Here is a 22,744-nt window from a genome sequence, read left to right as displayed (position 1 = left end):
CTCCTCCCTCCCGAGTAGCTGGGACTACAGGCGTACACCACCACGCCCAGCTAATTTTTTTGTATTTTAGTAGAGATGGGGTTTCACCATGTTGCCCAGGCTGGTCTCAAACTCCTGAGCTCAGGTAATACACCCGCCTTGGCCTCCCAAAGTGCTAGGATTATAGGCGTGAGTCACCACACCCAGCCCCTCTCTTCTTTTTTGTAAGAGGTAAGGTTTTGTTCTGTCGCCCAAGCTGGAGTGCAGTGGCTCACTCAGAGCTCACTGCAGTCTCGAACTCCTGGGCTCAAGAAATTCTCTTGCCTCAACCTCCCAAGTAGCTGGGACTACAGGTAGGCACCATCATGGCTGGTTAACTTTCTAATTTTTTTTAGAGATAGGGTCTTGCTATGTTGCCCGAGCTGGTCTCAAAATCCTGCCCCCAAGTAATCCTTGGCCTCCCAGAGCACTGACAATATAGGCGTGAACCACTCTCTTATGCGATAAGATACATCCTCCTCAAAAGGTTCGCAAGAATTATGACTTTATCATTAAATCTGAAAGAGGGAATAACAAATTGCTCCTTTTTATAGGGAGGAAACCAATTCATTGAGTAGAACATCCTATTAAACACTGAGAAGGATAAGATACACATTGAAGAAGGATGGATTTTTTTTTTTTTCCCCTGGAGATGGAGTTTCGCTCTTGTCACTCAGGCCGGAGTGCAATGGCGCAATCTCAGCTCACCACAACCTACTCCTCCCTAGTTCAAGCGATTCTCCTGCCTCAGCCTCCCGAGTAGCTGGGATTATAGGCATGCGCCACCACACCCGGCTAATTTTGTACTTTTAGTAGAGAAAAGGTTTCTCCATGTTGGTCAGGCTGGTCTCGAACTCCCAACCTCAGGTGATCCAGCCACTTCAGCCTCCCAAAATGCTGGGATTACAGACGTGAGCCACCACGCCTGGCCGAAAGATGGAATTTCTTTTGGCTAACTTGAACCTCAATTTCAACTAAAGTGCCCTGTTCCACACAACATGAAAAAAGAATCCGTATATTCCTCCACCTTCCCTTTCCACCTGACTTGTTAATCATGCCCAGAGGGTCGCAATAAGTTTTAACTGCAGACAGTCGTTTCAGTTAATGGCATTCTAAGCCCATCAGTTTTCAGTGGGGAGGATGAGAGAATCTTCCACTGTGTTTTTCTAAAGCAAATATTTAGTCCTTTCATCTTTTAGTGCCCTAACATGCAATCTGTCACCCAAATAAGAAAAAAAAAAAAAATACACCTTCTCACGTGGGTGTTTGCAGAAGTGACATCACGTCTCCAACGTCAGTCAGACAAATGGCAAACACGTTCAGAGCAGAGCTGATCATTCTGCCTTCTGCTTTCTAGAGGCATATTCAAGAGAATTAAGACCCCACAGTGACACTTGCTATACTTGTGGAAAGAATGCCACCCACTTTCTAAAATACCCTATCATTTCAATGAAGATGCTGAAAAGCAACTTGTTTCCTGGCTACTTTGTTCTTTCTATGCTAGGTACCCGCGCTTGGGATGCTTTGTTTAGAGTGTGTGGTTGTTAAAAATGAAAACCATTCTTCTCCCACTTGGAAGACATTCCTCTACAGAAACCTGTTGCCAGACAATGGGAGTTTCTTATCAGTAAAAGTCCTTCCTCTCAGCTAAGTCACGGATGACCTGACTCTACCCCACGCTGAGAATTCCTCCAGCCTGCTGAAAGAGAGACAGAGGCAGCGGGCACTTGGGACAGAAAAGCTGGGGTACTTGCGTGGAGGGCAGTTATAATGTTTTTGCTTTTTCCTGATCCTGAAGTGATTTTAGATGCTGTAAAGCCAGGAGAGCTACAACTGTGTTCTGGATGCCACCTCCCCGCCTCTCCCCTCCCCTCCAATTTCTGCTTTCTGCCCAGGGTCACTGCTCCCACTTCTCAATTGGCTGCGATGGCAAGTCTCCAAGTAATTACAAAGACAGGAATTGGATTACACAAGAATTTACATGTGTGCGATGGCTATTACCTTCCCCAGCAAAACGCACGGCAGAAGCATCATCTACTGTTCACTCGAGTGTGACACTCTGAGCTGGGACCTCGGAGGTCACCTCTCATTTCCCAGGGGGAGGACAAGCACACACAGCAGATCTCCACCACACACATAGCCCTACATTGCACTTTTCCCTAAGAAAGCATTAGCTCTGAACAACAGCCAGGAAGACGGCAGCTCTGGTCGTCCTGTGCGTGTAGCAGCTCGTTCCAGAGCCTGGGTGGGGATGCAATGAGGACTGGTGCAGGCGGCTTGGGTGCTCTCCTCTTGCCATTCCTGGTTTCATCTAAGTCGTGGGGCTGGTGAGGACAGCCTGGGAGGACCAAGTTGGGTCAATAAAATCTACAGACATACCATCTTCATTTTAAACATTATGCCCAAATCTTGAAAATCTGTCCTGACACCTGAGAAAGAGTAAAATAAATAATTCAAAGTAGAATACTCCCAAAGTCATTTTCACTCTGAGGACTACATAGTTAGCAATAACATATTTCCCTCACTATTTTGTTCTTTGGCCACTGTTGGAATTAGCTTGAATTCTCATAAATCCACAAAGGGGCCCAGAGTGTGCTAGGTGTACGGGCAAGGACAGCCCACAATGAAGAACAGAAAATCCAACCAAGACTTGCCAATAACTAACAAGCTGACAACCATGGCACTGTAGTTACATCTCTTTCGCTGGAGAGGGCTGGAGAAACAGGAGAGCAGAGCCCCTGACAATCAACAGTGAACATTAGCCCTGGAATGGATGAAGTGAATCAAGTCAGCACTATCTATCAAATGGAGAAAATAATAAAAATAAAACCCACATCTCCAGTGACTACACAAAGGCAGCAACAGGACATGTACAGGGTGATGGAGCTGTTCTGGGTCCTATGTGGTGACAATAATACGAATTTATATTACAGTTCATAGAACTAGAAACTAAAAGAAAAAGTCAATAATCACAATATACTTTAAAATACATTTTTTTTTAAATTTTTTGTTTTGTTTTGAGACAGAGTCGCACTTTGTCGCCCAGGCTGGAGTGCAGTGGTATGATCTTGGCTCACTGCAACCACTGCTTCTTGGGTTGAAGTGATTCTCCTGCCTCAGCCTCCTGAGTAGCTGGGACTACAGGTGCATGCCACCACGTGGGCCTGGCTAATTTCTGTATTTTCAGTAGAGACGGGGTTTCACCATATTGGCCAGGCTGGCCTCGAACTCCTGACCTTGTGATCCATCCACCTGGGCCTCCCAAAGTGCTGGGATTACAGGCAGGAGCCACCGAGCCCGGCCTAAAATACAATTTTTTTAATAAAAATCCCACGTCTCACATTTGACCCTCATACCTTAAATCAAGGGCACAGAATTGCATGCCAGTGAATGCAGATTTGAAAAACAGTTGCAAGTGACCTGACCAGGGAAGACCCCAGTGCAGAAAGCCCCAACAGAGACCTGGATATTGTAGATTTTGTTGTCCTAAGCAGGAAAGGTCTAAGAAGAAACAAACATACCACTACATCACAAGGGTCAGGAGCCTGTGCCAGACACTGCTACCCCTACCAAGGAAATGGGGAAAAAGGGCAGGGAAAGGACCTATCTTCCCTTCAGGTACGACATGTGTTTCTTCTTCTTCTTCTTTCTTTCTTTTTTTTTTTTTTTTTTTTTTTGAGACACAGTCTCACTCTGTCACCCAGGCTGGAGTGCAGTGGCATTATCTTGGCTCACTGCAACCTCCACCTCCCAGGTTCAAGTGATTCTCCTGCCTCAGCCTCCCGAGTAGCTGGAATTACAGGCACACTACCACATCTGGCTAATTTTTGTGTTTTTAGCAAAGACAGGGTTTCACCACTTTGGCCAGGCTGGTCTCTGACTCCTGACCTCAGGCGATCTGCCCGCCTCAGCCTCCCAAAGTGCTGGGATTATAGGCGTGAGCTACCGCATCAGGCCATGACATGTGTTTCTGAAGCCAGTAAAAGATGCCATAAGCAATCCCTCCAGGGTACACCTTTCTCTCTTTTTTTTTGAGACAGAGTCTCACTCTGTCACCCTGGCTGGAGTGCAGTGGTGCAATCTTGGCTCACTGCAACTTCCACCTCCCGGGTTCAGGTGATTCTCCTGTCTCGGCCTCCTGAGGAGCTGGGATTACAGGCGTCTGCCACCATGCCTGGCTAATTTTTGTATTTTTAGTAGAGATGGGGTTTCACCATGTTGGCCAGGCTGGTCTCAAACTCCTGACCTCGGGTAGGTGATCCACCCACCTTGGCTTCCCAAAGTGCTGGGATTACAGGCGTGAGCCACCGCACCTGGCCTCCTCACGGGTTCTTCTACAACTGGCAAGAGGAAAGAAATTTGTCCTGAGAGAGTGAGTTGTGACAACCTACACACTGGACTTCCCCCTGGTTCGTTACAAGTTGCTCCTACTTTCTAGTGGAGCTCATTTCTCACGAACAAGTGGACTTCTCACCTGTCACCCTGGCCCCTGGCGAACCACAAGGCTTACCACAAATGCTGCCACAAACCCAGCAGGCAGGAGTTGGGATGAGCACTAAGTGAGAGTGTGCGGGACCCCTCCCAACCTGTCCTGTGTGTAGATCACAGTCGAGCTACTGTCATCTCCCCCAACTCTGTTTTTCCAAACAGCAAGAGGCTACCACCAGGACAGGGATGGTGATGCGGGGCTCAGGCTAAGCTTGTCTGACCCAGTGACCGGTAGGGTTGGAGCAGAAGCCGAGCGGGGGGTTCCATGTCCTGCGGTCACTACATGCCCCCTCACTTCCCCCTCTTACTTATTCTTCCTCTGTTGTCTTCGTTGCTTTCCCATCCCCACCCTCCCCTCTGGAGAGAACTGGCTTTTCCAAAACAGAAACTTTCATTCTGAATACAAACAGGCCTCTAATTTAGATCCTCCCAGCCAAGAGCCTTTCTCCCTGCTGCCCCGGCCCCTGAAGCTGGCTGTGAGTGCGCTGTGACATGGCCACAATCTAAAAGGGTATGGCTGCTCCCCTTTCATTTTTGGCCCCTGTAGAAGAAGCCAGACATTGACCAGGAAAAGCAAATCTGGCCTTCTATGGTGCTTCCAGCAAACTAAAAAAAAAAAAAAAAAAGAAATTACTGATTTTTCTTAATGCAAACCGGTTTGAAACGGCCTTTCAGAGATGTGACAGAGAACATGGATGGGTGTGAAGTAAAAGGTGAAAGATGATGGTGCTCCTGGCAAAACCGGCAGCAGCTGATGCAATCAATACCTTTCCAATAAGGTCCATAGGACAGGCCTTATAACGAAGAATAAGAACTCAGATCTGCTATTTTGCTGGCCTAATAATCACTGCCCTTATAAAAATGAGTAAATTAAGTTCCAGAGTCTGGGCTGAAATATGGTTCCTCTCCGTTTCCAAATTCCAAACGTCTACCTTGGTGACATCATAAAAGGGATTAATACCTGAGAAATAGGTACATCAACAGAAACACTGACTGATAGGCAGATAATGTGAAAACCACCCCTGCAGCGTCGGCCCCTCTCCCTAAGTGCTAACCGCGTATTCTCATATGGGAGACCCTGTATGGAATACAAAGTCTTAAGGCTAATTTATACTCTCCCTTGACGCAGACCAGCCCATTAAAAACTGACCTGTCACCTCACAGCATTAGAAAAGGGGAGGAGCCAAAACAATCAACTGTGGGGATGCCATGTCACACACCAAAGGCCCAAATCTTCTCTACGAATGACCTTTGTCACACGAGACACAAAGAAAATACGTGGCTCACAACGAAAGGGGAAAAAGGAGGTAGCCACTAACGTGGAGAGACATGGGTACAGCTTGCGGTGCCCTAGCGGGTGTCAAGTGGGCCCACTGAAGCTAGGATGCAGGGTGCAGGAATACTCCTATCTTCTGCATGGATGAGCTCCTTGGAAGACCTCGAGGAGAGTGCCTGGGCTTCCTGCTTAGTATACAAAATGAAAAGGAGAGCGTTTACAATGACATCTCTTTGCAGCCCAAGGAATGGTGAACAATGAGGGAAATGGGGCCAGAAATGATCCCGGCTTCTCTGCGTCTGTTTTCCTGTGGCAAGCTCTGCATCTGATTGTAGAGTGGGGCTATGTCATGTTCCCTCTGCACTGGGAATATGACCTCACTGAAGCATTAAAAATTCCCAGGGAGGAACGGCAGTGTCCACTGACACTACCACAGTGGTTGATCAGCAGAGAAAATTTGTCCACTCATTTAGCCTAAAAGACTTCAACAAAAAAATTTGGCAGATAGAGAATGTGGGGAAGGAAAAAGTTAAAATAATCTGGTAGTCCCAACTGCCATCCTACCCAGTCAGCATGAACTGGGGTAGAGAGGGGGTGACAAGGAATTGAATTTGCTGGCCCACTTGCACAGAACAATCCGGGGCTATACATGCAAGGCAATGAGGGGTCACATACATCAAGGGGGCATTATAGAACGTTCCAGAATCACTCTCTCTTCACTATTTGCAACTTACACCCTCTGCCACATGAGATGCAGTTGCACTATTAATAGTGGAACTCTGTTTTTTGGTTTTGTTTGTTTGTTTTTTTGAGATGGAGTCTCACTCTGTTGCCCAGGCTGGAGTGCAGTGGTGCAATCTTGGCTCACTGCAACCTCCGCCTCCTGGGTTCAAGCGATTCTCCTGCCTCAGCCTCCTGAGTAGCTGGGACCATGTGCCCAACTAATTTTTGTATTTTTTTAGTAGAGACAGCGTTTTGCCATGTTGGCCAGGCTGATCTCAAATCCTGGCCTCAAGTGACCCACCTGCCTCGGCCTCTCAAAGTGTTGAGATTTGAGGCATGAGCCACGGTGCCCGGCCAACAGCAGAACTTTGGAAACAGTCTGTGTTCGTTGGGGCAACAGCTAAGCATATTAAGGCACAGGAGAGATAACCATTAGTACTTTCACAAAGAGTTTCTGTGGCATACATAGGAAAGTGTTTCTAGTATAGAGAGATGTAAAATAAACAGAAAACAAGTGCATGTATCGTATGATCCCACCTATGATTTTTAAATCACATTTTTTAAACGACTGAGAGGAAGTATTTCAAAATATTCACTTTGTCTTGGAGGGGTATTTCTTTGGTTGTCTCATCTGCTTCTTTATATAATCAGGGGTAGGAGATAAATGAAAATGTTTAGTTAGCAGAATGCTTGCTAATCCAAAGTTATAATGTAGAGACTTATAAATTAGCAAATACTTCCCTTCTAGTGCACTTCATTGTGTAGATCCAAATTTTCCATACATATCACGTACTGAAAAATACAGTACCCAGGAAATGAAGCAATATCTATATTTGTTTCAAATGACTAACAAGCAAAAATAAAACTTTGACCATGATGACATGCTTTTTAGAAATCAGACATATAATAAGCCACATAGGATGTGGTCTAATAAACCCAAGAAAAGTTTCATTTCCTCTCACCAAAATGGCTAACTCCTTGTTTATGCGTCTAGCTTGGCAAATTTAGCGGAAGTCTCTTCTTCCCTGAAATTTCTAGATTGAGAGGTTAACAAGCAAGTAGCAGCAATAATGTGGCCCCCTCCTGAAAATACACACATGCGTGTGCACGCGCACACACACCCCCCCCAAAAAATGCAATAAAAACTGGCTGAACACCAGCAAAAGGGTAGGTCAACCACAAAATCAGAAGGACAGAGTGCACCATCTCGCTAATCCCCGGCCACTGATCAGGAAAAGTTTATAGAACCCCTGAAGAGGAAGGAAACAAGGAATCAGGGAAGGGTTTGGACAAAGAACTTTTTAAAAGTTTGTTTGCAAGTATTTCCGTGAAAATGGTATTGACTGAGCAATTACAGGAAGAAAAAAAAAAGAAAACTCTTTCTTCTTATCTGAATGCGGTTATATGCCATGGGTCACACCCTATTATTGTCACTATTAAACATGTTAATAGCCTCAATGTAATGACTTTGTGTGGCGAGCTTTAAAATGTACATGAATAGCTAACTAGAAAGAAATGACTCATCCCTGCCCAGGTGGATATTGACTTTCTGAGTCACATTTACTCAGCTGGTCTACCAACCTTAATTCCCTAGAGGAAGGGATCTAAAGGGTTCGAATCCGGCTGAATTACATGGAAAGAAAGAGAAGGGACAATGAATTTGAAATGTGGATGGGACAGAAAGTACAACTGTTGAGACTTGTAAGAACTTAGGTATCCTGAACCAAAATTTCCTCCCAACTCCTAAGGTGGCTGAGTGAAGAAAAGGATCAAACACGTTCTCCCTGAACAAGTGGAAGATGGCTGGTATCACGGCTCTGAACCATGGCCAATAACCATGGCCCTTCATTACCAGTAATTTTATAGCTATCACTCTTCAGCTGTGTGATCTCAGGGAACGTTGCTTTCTCTCTCTCTGGCTCAGTTACCTTAATTGCAAAATGGGAATAATCACAGCACCTCCCTCATAAGGTTGCTATCAAGGTTTGGAAAAGTTAATATAGGAGGTAGTTACAGTAATTCTTAGAATAGTTCCTGGATCACAGGAAGCCTGTGTTAAATGTCAAGGGATCTCTGTAGGTACCCAGTGGAGCAGACTAGGGGAATATCCCATGACCACCCCCTTTTTTGCAGATGCAGGAATTGCATCACAGAGCGGGGAAGCACCTTGCCAAAAAAGTGAGGGTTGGACTCAAACTTAGTTCTTATGACCAGTCACAGGAGGTCCCCACCACACTCTGCAGAGCTATTTCTATCACACCCATGCTGTGGGATCAGGATTTTGAGACATCACCAAAATTCTTCCCCTGCCCCCACCCCCCCACCAAGGGAGTCTTGCTCTGTTGCCCAGGCTGGAGTGCAGTGGTGCTATCTTGGCTCACTGCAACCTCTGCCTCCCAGGTTCAAGCAATTCTCCTGCCTCAGCCTCCCAAGTAACTGGAATTACAGGCATGTGCCACCACGCCTGGCTAATTTTTGTATTTTTAGTAGAGACGGGGTTTCACCATGTTGGCCAGGGTGGTCTTGAACTCCTGACACCTTGTGATCCGCCTGCCTCGGCCTCCCAAAGTGCTGAGATTGCAAGTGTGACCCACCACGCCCAGCCACCACCAAAATTCTTGAAGTAGGTACTAGGAATGTTACATGTGAATTTCCATGAAAACCTACAGGGAACACATAACTGAGCTATTCCAGCAGCGACCGGCCCATCACACGGACGCACCATCAGGGTGTGACTCCTCAAGAATCCTGCTAATTGCCTGCACCAGTCTAAGCCCACCAACTTTCTCACCAAGCACTCCCTTTATATACAGCCCGTATGTGAACCTTTATCACTAATGGAGAAATTGAAGCACAGATCAGTCGGGTAACTTGCCCAAGGTGGCACAGCCCATTAAGTGGCATCTTTATATCTCACCTATTCACGGTTTACAGATTTAGATGACATCCTGGAAACGTGGCATTTTGGCACGTCCCTGGGAGATGCTGCTGGGTTCTGAGGACAAGGCTGAGAAATGCTCAGTCACTGGCGCCAGGGATCTAATCAGCTCCTGCGGATCTTGAGTTATAAGGAAGAAACCCAGTCTTTCTGTTTCGTTTTCCTCATACTTAAAATGGGTGCCCAGTTCCTTTATCTACCTCCTGCCGCCAACCAAAGATTAATGAGTTACCATGTGCCAGGCTCTGATGGGAGAATAGCTATATTCATATCATCTTAACGTAAATAGCCAGAATGAACAGCTATGCTTTTAAAAGCTGAACCAACTACAGGCTACTGAAAAAAATCTTCCACCAGGCCATGGCTAATGCAGAAGAAAGGGGGCCTCCCTGCTCTATCAGACCCAGGCCAGTTAAAGGGCATGCTCCTTACACACACAGGCAGTAGCTCCAGGTAATCAAGACATAGGCATGGCCCAAGAACATGCAAGATCAGAGGCAAGCGTGCAAGACAGCGAAAGTCTGAAAGACTCCAGAAACATTTTGAGACGGAGTCTCACTCTGTCGCCCAGGCTGGAGTACAGTGGTGCAGTATCGGCTCACTGCAACCTCTGTCTCCCGGGTTCAAGCGATTCTCCTGCCTCAGCCTCCCGAGTAGCTGGGATTACAGGCGCGTGCCACCACGCCCAACTAATTTTCGTTATTTTTAGTAGAGACGAGTTTCACTGCTCTCGAACTCCTGACGTGGTGATCTGCCCACCTCAGCCTTCCAAAGTGCTGGGATTACAGGTGTCTGCCACTGCACCCAGCCACATTTTCAGTTTTATGCACATTTGGCTAACAGGGAATAGTTGGACCAGAGGATTTCCACTTTAGTACATGAAGTTATTAAAGAGAATTAGGCACATGTTATAATATCAAAAAGTGTTCCTAGAATTAAAAGTAGAAAGAATTTGCAAAACCTTATGAGGTATAATACCAATTTTGTGAAACACTTTTAAGGTTTGTGCACATGAATGATTAGAAATTTGGAAATGTATCCAAATATTGAGAGATGATCAGACAGACATGGTGGCTCACGCCTGTAATCCCAGCACTTTGGGAGGCTGAGGCAGGCGGATGGCCTGAGGTCAGGAGTTCAAGACCAGTCTGACCAACATGGCAAAACCCCGTCTCTACTAAAAATACAAAAATTAGCCGGGTGTGGTGGCAAACACCTGTAATCCCAGCTACTCACGAGGCAGGAGAATTTCTTGAACCTGGCAGGTGGAGGTCACAGTAAGCCAAGATCACACACTCCAGCCTGGGAGACAGAGTGAGACTCCATCTCAAAAAAAAAATTGAAAAATAAAAAAGGCCAGGTGCGGTGGCTCACACCTGTAACCCCAGCACTTTGGGAGGCCGAGACAGGCGGATCACGAGGTCAGGAGATCGAGATCATCCTGGCTAACACGGTGAAACCCCGTCTTTACTAAAAATACAAAAAATTAGCTGGGCTTGGTGGCGTGCACATGTAGTCCAGTTACTCAGGAGGCTGAGGCAGGAGAATCGCTTGAACCCGGGAAGCAAAGGTTGCAGTGAGCTGAGATCGCGCCACCGCACTCCAGCCTGGGAAACAGAACGAGACTCCATCTCAAAAAAAAACAGAGAGATTATCAATAGGTAATAAGAATATAGGTATTTACATTTTCTTTATATAGTTTTACAGTTTCTAGTTCTCTTATATGGCTATTTATCACTTCCTATGCCAGAACAAACTTTTAAAGATGATTTATTCCACGTTTTCTCTCTCCAACAGCAAGACTTACGTACATATATATCACTCCAGGTTTCTGCCTGCTGGAGGCACTGCTTTCTGTTCCTGTGGCTCTAACACATAGCACAGCACACAATAGGTATACAATAAATGTTTTTAAAAACAGAGGCTTTATTAATCGGTTCATAAATATTCAGTTTTCTTTTTTAAAAAGCTAACATTAGTACTAAATCATTTGCTGTTTAAATCTAAGCGTTTCTTGAAAATTTTTCATCTGCATTGACTTTTGCTTTTCTCAAGATAAAAGCATGTTCTAGATGTTCTTTTTTCTTTAGGACTACTAATTTGAAGAGAACTGCCACTCCCAAGCACTGAGTAGTGTGGGGGATTGATGTTGTACTGAATTATTTAAAGGAAATTAACAATGCTTCCTGTCCTTGGAGAGCAACACCTGCAAGTAATGCCACTCACGGCTGCCTCTGGGAGGTACTGTCGAGGCAAAGCGGGCATTTTCCAGCACCCTGAATTTTAAAAGAAAATCTTTAAGTTCTAAATTACTAGTAACGAAGGCGAAGTTGAGGTGGTAGCTTCTCCATTGCGAACTGTGAAGAGTCCCAGGAGACACTTCCTGGGGCCAAGTTTAATGGGACAATGTTGTGTTCCTCATTTTCACGGAAGTTACATGTGGCACTGGATCACGAGGCCTTCACTGGGAGCCAGGCATCCTGGAAGCATGGGAGCACCACCCTCCACCCTCTCCTTGTAAACAGGCGTTTTTATGGCTATGATATCCCTATCAGTGGTCAGCACACCCAGACATCATGGCACCCGAAATGACAGTGACCCGCCAAGAATTCAGGGACCGCAGTGGATGGGCCCTGCCCTAGAGAGAGGTAAACTTTGGATGGGCGGCTTCATTTCAGAGCTAACTCATCTCATACCGTCATTCTGCTCCGAGACCTACCTCAATACACCAGGGCTCCCCAACTTTTTGTAAGGAGTGGCTCCTTTTCATGTCCCTGAAGACTTGAGTGCTGACAGTGAAGTCTGAGGGGGGGTAGAAGTGCTGACAGTCATGTCCCTGAGTGCAGCAAGGGAGGGGGCTCTGCTGCCAGGAAGAAAGGGGAACAGAGTAAGGCTCGGGAGTGAGGGGGACACGTCACCAAGGCACACACAGCCCCCAGCCTTCCTTTCTACCCTAACCCACATTTCTACAGAAGCTCCAAGCAAGAGGGATTATAGTTCCCAGCGCAAATCAGAACTCTCCCATTTCCCTGCCATCCAGCTCAGGGTCCCTTCTAGGAACATCTGAAATGCAGCCTCCTCCAGGCAGCCTTCCTGTTCTGTATTCTCACCCCTACCCACCATTCTCCTAATGGGCATGGCCTCCCCTTCCTCTGAGCCTCTCAAGAATCACCTAGCTAGCATTTTCTCTCTCAACTTACCTTACTGAATCTATTAGTTATGTGAAATTGCTGGTATTTCTGTCCCACAAAAATACAATTACATATGGTTCCACTTAATACTTCAGCTGTTTGGGGAGCTGATTTTTTTTTTAAAAGAGATGGGGTCTTGCTGTGTTGCCCGGACTGAACTTAAACTTCTGGGCAATCCTCCTGTCTCAGCCTCCCAAACAGTTAGGACTACAGGTACACACCACCACACCCAGCTAATCTTTTTATTTTTGTGTGTGTGGAGACAGAATCTTGCTATGTTGCTCAGGCTGATCTCGAACTCCTGGGCTCAGGCAATCCTACTTCGGCCTCCCAAAGTGTTGAGATCTCAGGCAAGCAGCACCATGCTTGGTTGATCTGTCTTCACTCATACCTTAACACCTTTTCCTCTGCCAGGCGACAGTCTTTTGAGAAAAGCAACTATACTACCAATCCTGGACCCCCTGAAAGATCTGGCAGCACACACCTTGGGTGCTCAAGAAATATGTGTTAATTTGAATTTCAAACCCTGTCACAATAACTACTACAGTTTACTGACAGCCTACCCTGTCTGGGGCCCTGGACAGGAGTGTGCCTCTTACTTCATTAATCCTCACACCTACTTTATGAGGTAGGTAGTATCATGCCCATTTCACAGAGGAGGAAACTGACTCAGAGACTGTAAGGAGCATGCCCAAGGTCACACAGCTAGTAAATGGCAGAGGGTAATATAGACCAGGTCCCAGTCAACTCATGCAGGTGCCTGCTGTAGAGACCCATTGGCCTGTCTATGGCTCTATAAACAAGAGAATTTAGGGCTGTAAAAAACAACTTGGGGTCCAAGAAGGGAGACTTTGCAACCAAGAAATATTATTCTACTTTCCTTTTTTAAAAAAGAGAAATAGCTATGCCTTTTATATTCATTGCAAAAAGTTTTATACAAGGAAAAACTCCATGAACAATTTTTTCACGTAATTTGTTCAGGATTAAGACTAAGAGATTGAGGATAACACCAACATCTTGTATGTTTTTTACGTTCACTATCACAGTAGACATAGTGGGTATGGAAGACTCTGGAAAAGAGGAAATTGATAAAAATAAAGGAAAAATTTATACAACAGCAGCCACGTCTTTAGAGCAATGTACATGGTTACCACAGTACATGGTATTCCCATGGGCTCCAAGTTTATCCAGATGGATTAAAACCATCCACAGGCAAAGTGAGCTCCCAAAATGAGAGGCGGCCATTGCTGCCCCATAACTGGAGCTACTACTCCAGGGCCCATGCTGGCTGCAGCTGACCCTGTGTCTGGATTTTGAGAGCAACCAACTAACTGCCAGAAGCTGAGAGATCTGCCCCCAGGAAGGGAAGCTGAGCACCAGAGGAAGTACTTGGTTCTCCACCCCTGGAGGTCTAAGGTCTCTGTCTGGGAAGCAGAGCGTCCCACTCTGCATTTCTTCACAGAGCTGATTTGTAAACAGGAGCGTGAGTCATTAGGCAAGCATGAGTCCATTTGAAAGATCAGCCCAATTTTACAGCTAAGGCTATCCTATTCAGTCCAGCCACAGCAGTGACTCACCTTACTGCCTTCCACCAAAGGTGACTTGGTTAGCCCTCCAATTGTTTCTAGAAGGAACCCAGCAACATGAGGGTTTAATCCCTGCCTGCTTGCTTTATTTTCTAACACAATGCTGAGAGCAAAGAGGCAGAGTTACCGAAGTGCCCCAGAGAACGCGTTGGGAAAGAAATGAATCCGTGGTTGCCACAGACCACATGCTCTTCTTTATCTTCCACGGGCATTTCCTCATGGCCTTTATTCTTAGAGGAAATTGTACCTTATGGAAATGTTAAACACACATACAACCTCTCTGTACAGATCTAGATATTCTCCCATGCCTGGGAACCTCAGAGCCAAATTTATAGTTCACGTCCAGCATTGCATCAGGGGCTACTGGCTTTGAACTTGTAGAATTAACCTTACCCCTAACCTTATTCTCCACCTTATCTTACCGGGCTACACTGCTTTCCTTTCCTGTGTGTGTGTGTGTGTGTGTAGCCGGAAGGAGGTTTATTACCCCTTCAAGACCACACTTCCCCACCGCCCCCCAGCTGTCCTCTTTAATGTTCTTAATTATTTATTTCCAATCCTCTTAGAGAATACAAAGTCTTAATAAATGACTTCCAATTTTAGGGGGGTAGGAGATGTCTTATAGAAAGTTCAAATGTAAACTACAAAATCTTTTTATACCATGATAAAATAACTATAGTTTCTTCCCCCTCCTCCTTTGAGTCTTTCTTAAAAAACAAACAAACAAAAAACTCTTCAACAAATCCTAAAGACCAGGAAATAAACATCTGCTGAGTTTTCTGCTCAATGTCCATTCATGGTTTTTCTGGTAACAATTACTGCCAACTACTTAGGGGGCAGCCCCCTGACTCTAAAGCCATGTAGCTTAGTGGAGTGAACCCCACACCCAGCTTCAGAAGTGGGAAAGTTTACACAGTACAAGCTCACTCAGACACTGCAACCCCTTCCCATAGACACAGGTTCAGAATCAAGGTCACAGACTTGTAGACAAACATAAGATCTCTTTGGACTTGAATAAACCTCTGTGCAGTAAAACCAACTGGGAGGCTAGCAGAGCCCAGAATTGGAAAGAGATGGTTCTAATACATGGGCCTCTGGATCCAGCCATGCCTGATGCCTGACCGCTCTGGACTTTTCAGTTATGGATCAATACATTCATTTTGCTCAGGCCAGTCTGAATTGGGGTTGAGGAGACAGAGAGGAATTTCGACTGAAGCAGTCGTCACCTCAGCCAGACTGGCCTCCATAGTTGTCCATCCACGAATCAAGGGAGGATGTGGGAAAAACTGGAGGTGTTACAGGATAAAAGTAAATGAAGGCCTCGTGAGTTTCATTCTCCTGACATGATGAGTGGGCTGTTACAAGGCAAAGTACTGAAGTAGGGATTTGGCGCTTCTTGAAAGAATGAAGCAGGTGGCCAGTCTCTGCAGAAAGAAGATGAGGACCTTCAGCCACCACCCACCTGCTGGGATTGCCCCAAGGGCCCTCCTTTACCTCTTCTGTCCCTGTCAACGCCACTGGCAGCACTGAGCTATTTCATGTCATTCTGTGGTCTCCAAAATGCACCAAATCCAGAAAGTAGAGGCCACAGATGCTAACCAGCACTAAAATCTGCCTCCTGGCTTTCTCCAGAAACACTGCCTATTTGTGACACAGGACCTCAAGAGGTGTATTCCTCCTGTGGAAAGTGAAGTTATGAGGCTGGATCAAGTTAAGAGAGAAGGTAGACTGACAGGGCTGCTGGGTTTGAGTCTCACTGGTGGCTCAGCACCTGATGTCATTGTGTGCTAACCAGATCTGAACACAGTCACATGGATCAAGAATCAGGTGTGCCATCCATAAAGTCGTAGTAATATTTGTGTATTCCACTATCTTGCTTCTTTATGAGCTTACTGTCCCACTCCACAACTAGCTAGGTAATATTCAAAAGCTAATGCAATCGAATAGCACCTAGTAAGCCAGAAAATACTAATTGCTCTGCCAGGAAACATTTAAAAATGAACCAGTATAGAATGAGGTGAAAAGCATTTGAAAAACAAAACCCCTAAAAATACAAAGGCCTCCAGAGATGAGAATTTTGTATGAAATAATGTCACTCAGGGCTGGGTGCGGTGGCTCACACCTATAATTCCAGCACTTTCTGAGGCCAAGGCTAGAGGACTGCTTGAGCTCAAGAGTTCAGGACTAGACTGGGCAACATAGCAAGACCTCGTCTCTACTAAAAATTTTTTAAAAAAGAAAAAAATTAGCCAGATGTGGTGGTGCAGGCCCGTAGCTACTCAGAAGGCCAAGGTGAAAGGTTTGGTTAAGCCTGGAAGAGCAAGGCTGCTGTGAGCCATGATTGTGCCCCTGCACTCCAGCCTGGGTGACAGAGGGAGACCTGAATAAAAAGAAAGAAAGGTGTCATTCAGAGTAAAATCGGCCAACAACCATTGGCTGTTAGAAGAATCTGAACCAACCTCATGGGCAAGAAGAAAAAGGCAAGAGCTTTACTCCTCTTTGCCTCAGAAAACTCCGTTGGTAATTAATTTTATGTGTCAGGGTATTTTTGGGTTTTTTTGTTTGTTTGTTTTGTTTTGTTTTGTTTTTTGAGATAGAGTCTCTCTTTGTCACCCAGGCTGGAGTGCAGGGGTGCAATCTCGGCTCACTGCAACCTCCGCCTCCTGGGTTCAAGCGATTCTTGTGACTCAGCCTCCCGAGTAGCTGGGAATACAGGCGTGCACCACCACTCCCGGCTAATGTTTTATTTTTTTGGTAGAGATGGGGTTTCACCATGTTGGCCAGGCAGGTCTCCAACTCCTGGCCTCAAGTGATCCGCCAGCCTCGGTCTCCCAAAGTGCTGGGATTGCTACAGGCGTGAGCTTCCATGCCTGGCCTTATGTGTCCGTTTGACTAAGTCACAGGGTGCCCAGATATTTGGTTATACATTATTCTGGATGTTTCTCTGAGGATATTTTTGAATAAATGTAACATTCACTGAGCAAAGCAGATGGCCCTCCTTGAGATGAGCAGGCCTCAGCCAACCAGCTGAAGGCCGGAATAGAATACAAGGCCAATCTTCCTCCGAATCAGGGGGCATCCTCCTGAGTAACTGCCTTCGGACTTGAGCTAAAGCAGTATCTCTGGGTTCGAGCCCCGCCAACCTTCGAACAGGAATTACACCGTCAGTTGTACCAGTCTTCCAGCCTTTAGACTAAGACTAGAGCTTCACCATGGACTCTCCTGGGTCTCCAGCTTCCCAGCTACAGATCATGACACTTGATGATGCAGATTATGGAATTCCATGACTGGGTGAGCCAGTTCCTTATTGCAAATCTCTCTACATAAACACATACATCCTATTGGTTTTGTGTCTCTGGAGAACCCTGACAAATACATGTGGATTCAAATTTTCATGTATTTTCTCCTCCACAGCAAGAGGGAACGGATTTGTGGGTCTCTGAAAGATCAGAGTTTTAAAATGAAGTGAGTCTTAGAAATCATCTAATCTAATTCTTTATGATTTTCTTTAAACCTCCAAGTCTAGATGTAAAAGGGCCTGTCCAGGACCACACAGCTAAAAAGGAGCTGAAACTAAAGCCTAGATTTTTAAAGAATAGAGTTGAAGGTTCTATGCATAAATGGAAGAATTTTCTTTTGGAAATGTGGCTTCTTTGGAACAATAAGAAATCCATCTAAAAGAAGGATATTGCTAAGGGCCATTCCACTAAAAAAGCAAAGTAACGAACTGACGATTTTTAAAAATCGGTGAGAAAGTAACATCCTCATATTTCTTATCATTTATTCACACACAAGGATGCCAAAAACCAACCATCCAAACAAACCAACCAACCCCACGTACACACATGTAACCTTGGAGAGAGGTAAGGTCTTTACAGGTCACACTGATCCAGCTTTATGTACCATCAATAATTCTCACCTCTGAAGGTGAGGTAACTTTGATGGGAACTAATTATATCTTAAATACGCTGTCAACTTGATGCAAAGGCAAAGAAACTGCAATCAGGGCTCCAGATAAGCTACCGTTTTTATCATAAAGACAAGCCAGTTCCTCCCCAGACTGGGATATCATCACTCACACGGCAAATTTATGCAATCCTTTTTTCTCATTATTTTTTTTTCATGTGAGCATGCGTGAGTGGCAAGGTGTGAGTATGGGCCCACACTTGCGTGTGTGTGTGTGTGTGAGTGAGGGTATCAGTATATGTGGAGGGCAATGTCCTAGAGTCACGAATGGCAAGTGTCCAGGTCACACACAGCACCTCCCTCTTCCCTTACTACCTCCATACCACACAGCCACTCTGCTCAAAGTTGGCCCAAGTTGAAACGTAATCACCATCTCTGCACTCAAGGCATGCAGAAATGAAGTCTACCTCAGCCCTCAAAGACCTCACCTGAGAAAGAGACAAGGCTCCAAACAGAAGGCAAAACAGAACAAGCACAGAAAGAGTCCACCTTTTCACATACCTTTACAAAGCACTGCTCACCCCTCCTCGACCTCGGCACAGACAGAGCGTAGGGCGCCAGTGTCACTGCCACTGTCACCCTCCCACTGACTAGCGCTGTACTCTCTGAATTCCTGAGGCTCAGCTTGACACAGCACATGCGGGTGCTGGCTGCTGGATGACTTCTAAGGGCTGTGTCAACCTCCAAAACACTCCACTTCTGTATGGCTAGCAGAATACCGAGGAGCGGGTTCGTTAGGGCCTTGACTCTCCATGTACAGAAGCAATGTGCCTGAATTTCTGGACATGGCCATTATATAATAAAAGGGTAAATTTATTGAAATAAGTCACATTCAAGGAGAAAAGGCTGCATGCATGCGTGCATGTGCACACACAAACATAAACACACACGCGCACGCACACACACACGCGTGCACAGGGCGAAGATTTCTTGTACTGAATAAAAGTTCAACATGACCAAGAAAAAGTATTTTAGGAATATGGCATCATGAATAGGAATTTGCGGCATCATTTCAAAAGGCGCTTGTTGGCTAAAACAAAGTTTTGTCAACTGTTTCTTTTTTCCTTTGGGGTGGGGGGAGCGTACCCATCAAATATTGAGAAGTTGGAAACAAGGTAATTTTTTTCATTATTGTATCATAAACAATACAGGGAAAAAGGGTAAAAAAAATTTTTTCAAGTTAGGAATAAAGTTATTAAAAAAGAAGTTATATGGGTAATTCTGAATAAAGGAGATGCTTTGACTTTTTAACTGTATCGACACTAAATTAGTTTTATACGTGAAGGTCAAGGCTTTACTGGGATGAAAAGTAATAAGGTGAAGTGGTTAACCTTACCATTATCCAAACTTGAGATATTAACCAAGGCATGTGGGGGGGAAAAAAAAAGGTAGTGGCTCACACCTGTAATCCCAGCACTTTGGGAGGTCAAGGCAGGCACTTGAGGTCAGGAGTTTGAGACCAGCCTGGCCAACATGGTGAAACGCTGTGTCTACTAAAAATACAAAAATTAGCCAGATGTGGTGACGGGCCCCTGTAATCCCACATACTCAGGAGGCTGAGGCAGGAGAACTGCTTGAATCCAGGAGGCAGAGGTTACAGTGAGCTGAGATCAGGCCACTGCACTCCAGCCTCGGCGACAGAGCAAGACTCTATCTCAAAATAATAATAATAATAATAATAATAATAATAATAATAATAATGAAGTTCAAACAGACCTGGCTAACATTAAATCAAGTCTTTTTGCAGGCACATCTAATTTCAAGGACATCCATACACTAGCTGACACCAGCCATCACTCCCATTTGTTTCCCGCAACAGGGATGAGGTTTGATGCGACCTCAAGCAGGTGGAAAATGAAGCTTCTCCTTGCAACCTTCATATCCATTATTTCCCTATGCAACGGAGAGAACCTCTGTCCTTAACAGTATAATCTTTCCAGACAAGTCAGCGAGCAAGCATGAAAAACCATGCTCATCAATGACTTTGAGAGAACAGGAGTTGATTTCACATGTTTAAGCATAACACAGAAGCCATCCACCTTACTCAGCAATGACTGTCTATGAAAGAACATGAAGCAGAAGTTCGGGTTCAAGCAGCACAGGCTGCGGAAAGCTTTGTGAATCTAGCTAATGAAGTCAGCATTATACTGTGCTTATAATGAGATTCTTGCTAAAGGGGCGCTCCTTCTCCCAAGCAGCCTTTGGGAAGTAGTATTGGTGTGTGTTGTGTACTGTGAGCATCACTGGGCAGAATCAAGGGAGGGAGAAGAGGGTCTGATCAGGACTTGTGATGTGTACTAGGTAATTCTCTCTTTAAAAGCCAACATATTTCCTACAAAAAGAAAGTTAGCAGCCTAAAATGGGACTGACAAGTCAAGACAACATAGGGGCTAGGTGTGTCAGGGGATCTAGCTACCACTCAGGAAATTTAGATGGATTTGCTCTGAAAAAGAAAGCAGTGTTGGTAAACAGCGCCCTCCTCCCCTTTCAATGGGAATCAAATGTTTTAAAAAGTAAATAACAGGTTCCTGGAATACCCCTGGAATTTCTCCTGGAAATGCTTTCATAGCTCACATCTTGTTAGCCACAGGAACCCCAATTACATATCCTCTTTTCTCATTTCCACTAACCAATTATTAGCATTAGATAATAACACACTATTTTCTGCTAATATGTTTCCTGACAAGATCAAACTCCAGAGGGTCTTCCTGATGCAATAACTGAATAATTGTGCAAACGAGGGCTAATTTATGAGAAAATGTTATTTAAACCTTCTCGGGTGTTTATGAAAACAAACCATGTTGGTTAGGAGATACCATAAACGCTAAATTGCATAAAAATGTATGAAATGGAAATGGCTTTAATGAAAACAAGTTCTTTTCAGACATTATGAAAGGAGAAATCCCAATGGGAGCATATAAAGATATAAATATTCAAGAACAATGCATTCCCACGGGCAGGATCAACTTGCCACCACCTTGTTCAGAATGGGAACACACAAGGAAACTTGAAAACAAGACTTGCCGGCCCCATTCACTGGCAACCTTGGTTCCAATCCTTGCCCCAGTGTATGAATTCCAAAAAGAATCACAGTGTCACAAATCTGACTGCGTAGGCAGTCACCACTGTGTCAGAGAGTATATACCCAGGGCATCCACAATGCCTTCTGCTTGGCCTATGGTGATGTGACAGCTGCCTTGTAACGTATTTGTAGTGTATTTGGGGTTTCTCAGCTTGAAAAGGAGAGGTGAAGTTTTCATGGCATAAGGGGTGTGGAGTCTGGGATGAATTATCTCTTACGCCACCCAAAACTTTGGCTATCTTCTAACTCCAGACATTTATAACTTTATTAGTACAAATCACGTTAAAGAGGACTTTTGAGAGAAGGGGGAAAATCCTAAATTGTGTGTGCGTGTATGTGGGCTGTGTGTGTGGGCTGTGTGTGTCGGCTGTGTGTGTGTGTGGTGTATCTGTGGTGCGTGTGTGTGTGTGTGGTGTATCTGCGGTGCGTGTGTGTGTGGTGTATCTGCGGTGCGTGCGTGTGTGTGTGTGTGGTGTATCCGCGGTGCGTGCGTGTGTGTGTGTGTGGTGTATCCGCGGTGCGTGCGTGTGTGTGTGTGGTGTATCCGCGGTGCGTGCGTGTGTGTGTGTGGTGTATCCGCGGTGCGTGCGTGTGTGTGTGTGGTGTATCCGCGGTGCGTGCGTGTGTGTGTGTGGTGTATCCGCGGTGCGTGCGTGTGTGTGTGTGGTGTATCCGCGGTGCGTGCGTGTGTGTGTGTGGTGTATCCGCGGTGCGTGCGTGTGTGTGTGTGGTGTATCCGCGGTGCGTGCGTGTGTGTGTGTGGTGTATCCGCGGTGCGTGCGTGTGTGTGTGTGGTGTATCCGCGGTGCGTGCGTGTGTGTGTGGTGTATCCGCGGTGCGTGCGTGTGTGTGTGGTGTATCCGTGGTGCGTGCGTGTGTGTGTGTGTGGTGTATCCGTGGTGCGTGCGTGTGTGTGTGTGTGGTGTATCCGTGGTGCGTGCGTGTGTGTGTGTGGTGTATCCGTGGTGCGTGCGTGTGTGTGTGGTGTATCCGTGGTGCGTGCGTGTGTGTGGTGTATCCGTGGTGCGTGCGTGTGTGTGTGGTGTATCCGTGGTGCGTGTGTGTGTGTGTGTGGTGTATCCGTGGTGTGTGTGTGTGTGGTGTATCCGTGGTGTGTGTGTGTGTGGTGTATCCGTGGTGTGTGTGTGTGTGTGTGGTGTATCTGTGGTGTGTGTGTGTGTGTGGTGTATCTGTGGTGTGTGTGTGTGTGTGGTGTATCTGTGGTGTGTGTGTGTGTGTGGTGTATCTGTGGTGTGTGTGTGTGTGTGGTGTATCTGTGGTGTGTGTGTGTGTGGTGTATCTGTGGTGCGTGCGTGTGTGTGTGGTGTATCTGTGGTGCGTGCGTGTGTGTGTGGTGTATCTGTGGTGCGTGCGTGTGTGTGTGTGTGGTGTATCTGTGGTGCGTGCGTGTGTGTGTGTGTGTGGTGTATCTGTGGTGCGTGCGTGTGTGTGTGTGTGTGGTGTATCTGTGGTGCG

General features: G+C 45.8%; 1 protein-coding gene across 50 annotated transcripts in view; it reads right to left on the bottom strand.

The window, feature by feature from the left end:
* TCF7L2 (transcription factor 7 like 2) overlaps positions 1-22,744 on the bottom strand; it is a 220,662-nt gene that overhangs the window by 66,069 nt on the left and 131,849 nt on the right. For 18 of the 50 annotated variants that reach the window (XM_028826859.2, XM_028826840.2, XM_028826839.2 and 15 more), the window contains one exon: positions 12,163-12,306. The exons of 19 other annotated variants lie outside the window; for them this stretch is intronic. In XM_028826859.2, the coding sequence (XP_028682692.1) occupies positions 12,163-12,306 (144 nt within the window). The remainder of the gene's footprint in view (positions 1-12,162; positions 12,307-22,744) is intronic. 13 more of the 50 variants (XM_028826860.2, XM_077947528.1, XM_077947508.1 and 10 more) reach the window with 1 other exon arrangement.

Source organism: Macaca mulatta, chromosome 9 (assembly GCF_049350105.2).
Source record: "Macaca mulatta isolate MMU2019108-1 chromosome 9, T2T-MMU8v2.0, whole genome shotgun sequence".
Lineage (NCBI taxonomy): Eukaryota > Metazoa > Chordata > Mammalia > Primates > Cercopithecidae > Macaca > Macaca mulatta.
Note: the sequence above shows the minus strand (reverse complement) of the source record. Positions and strands in the feature narration are given on the sequence as shown.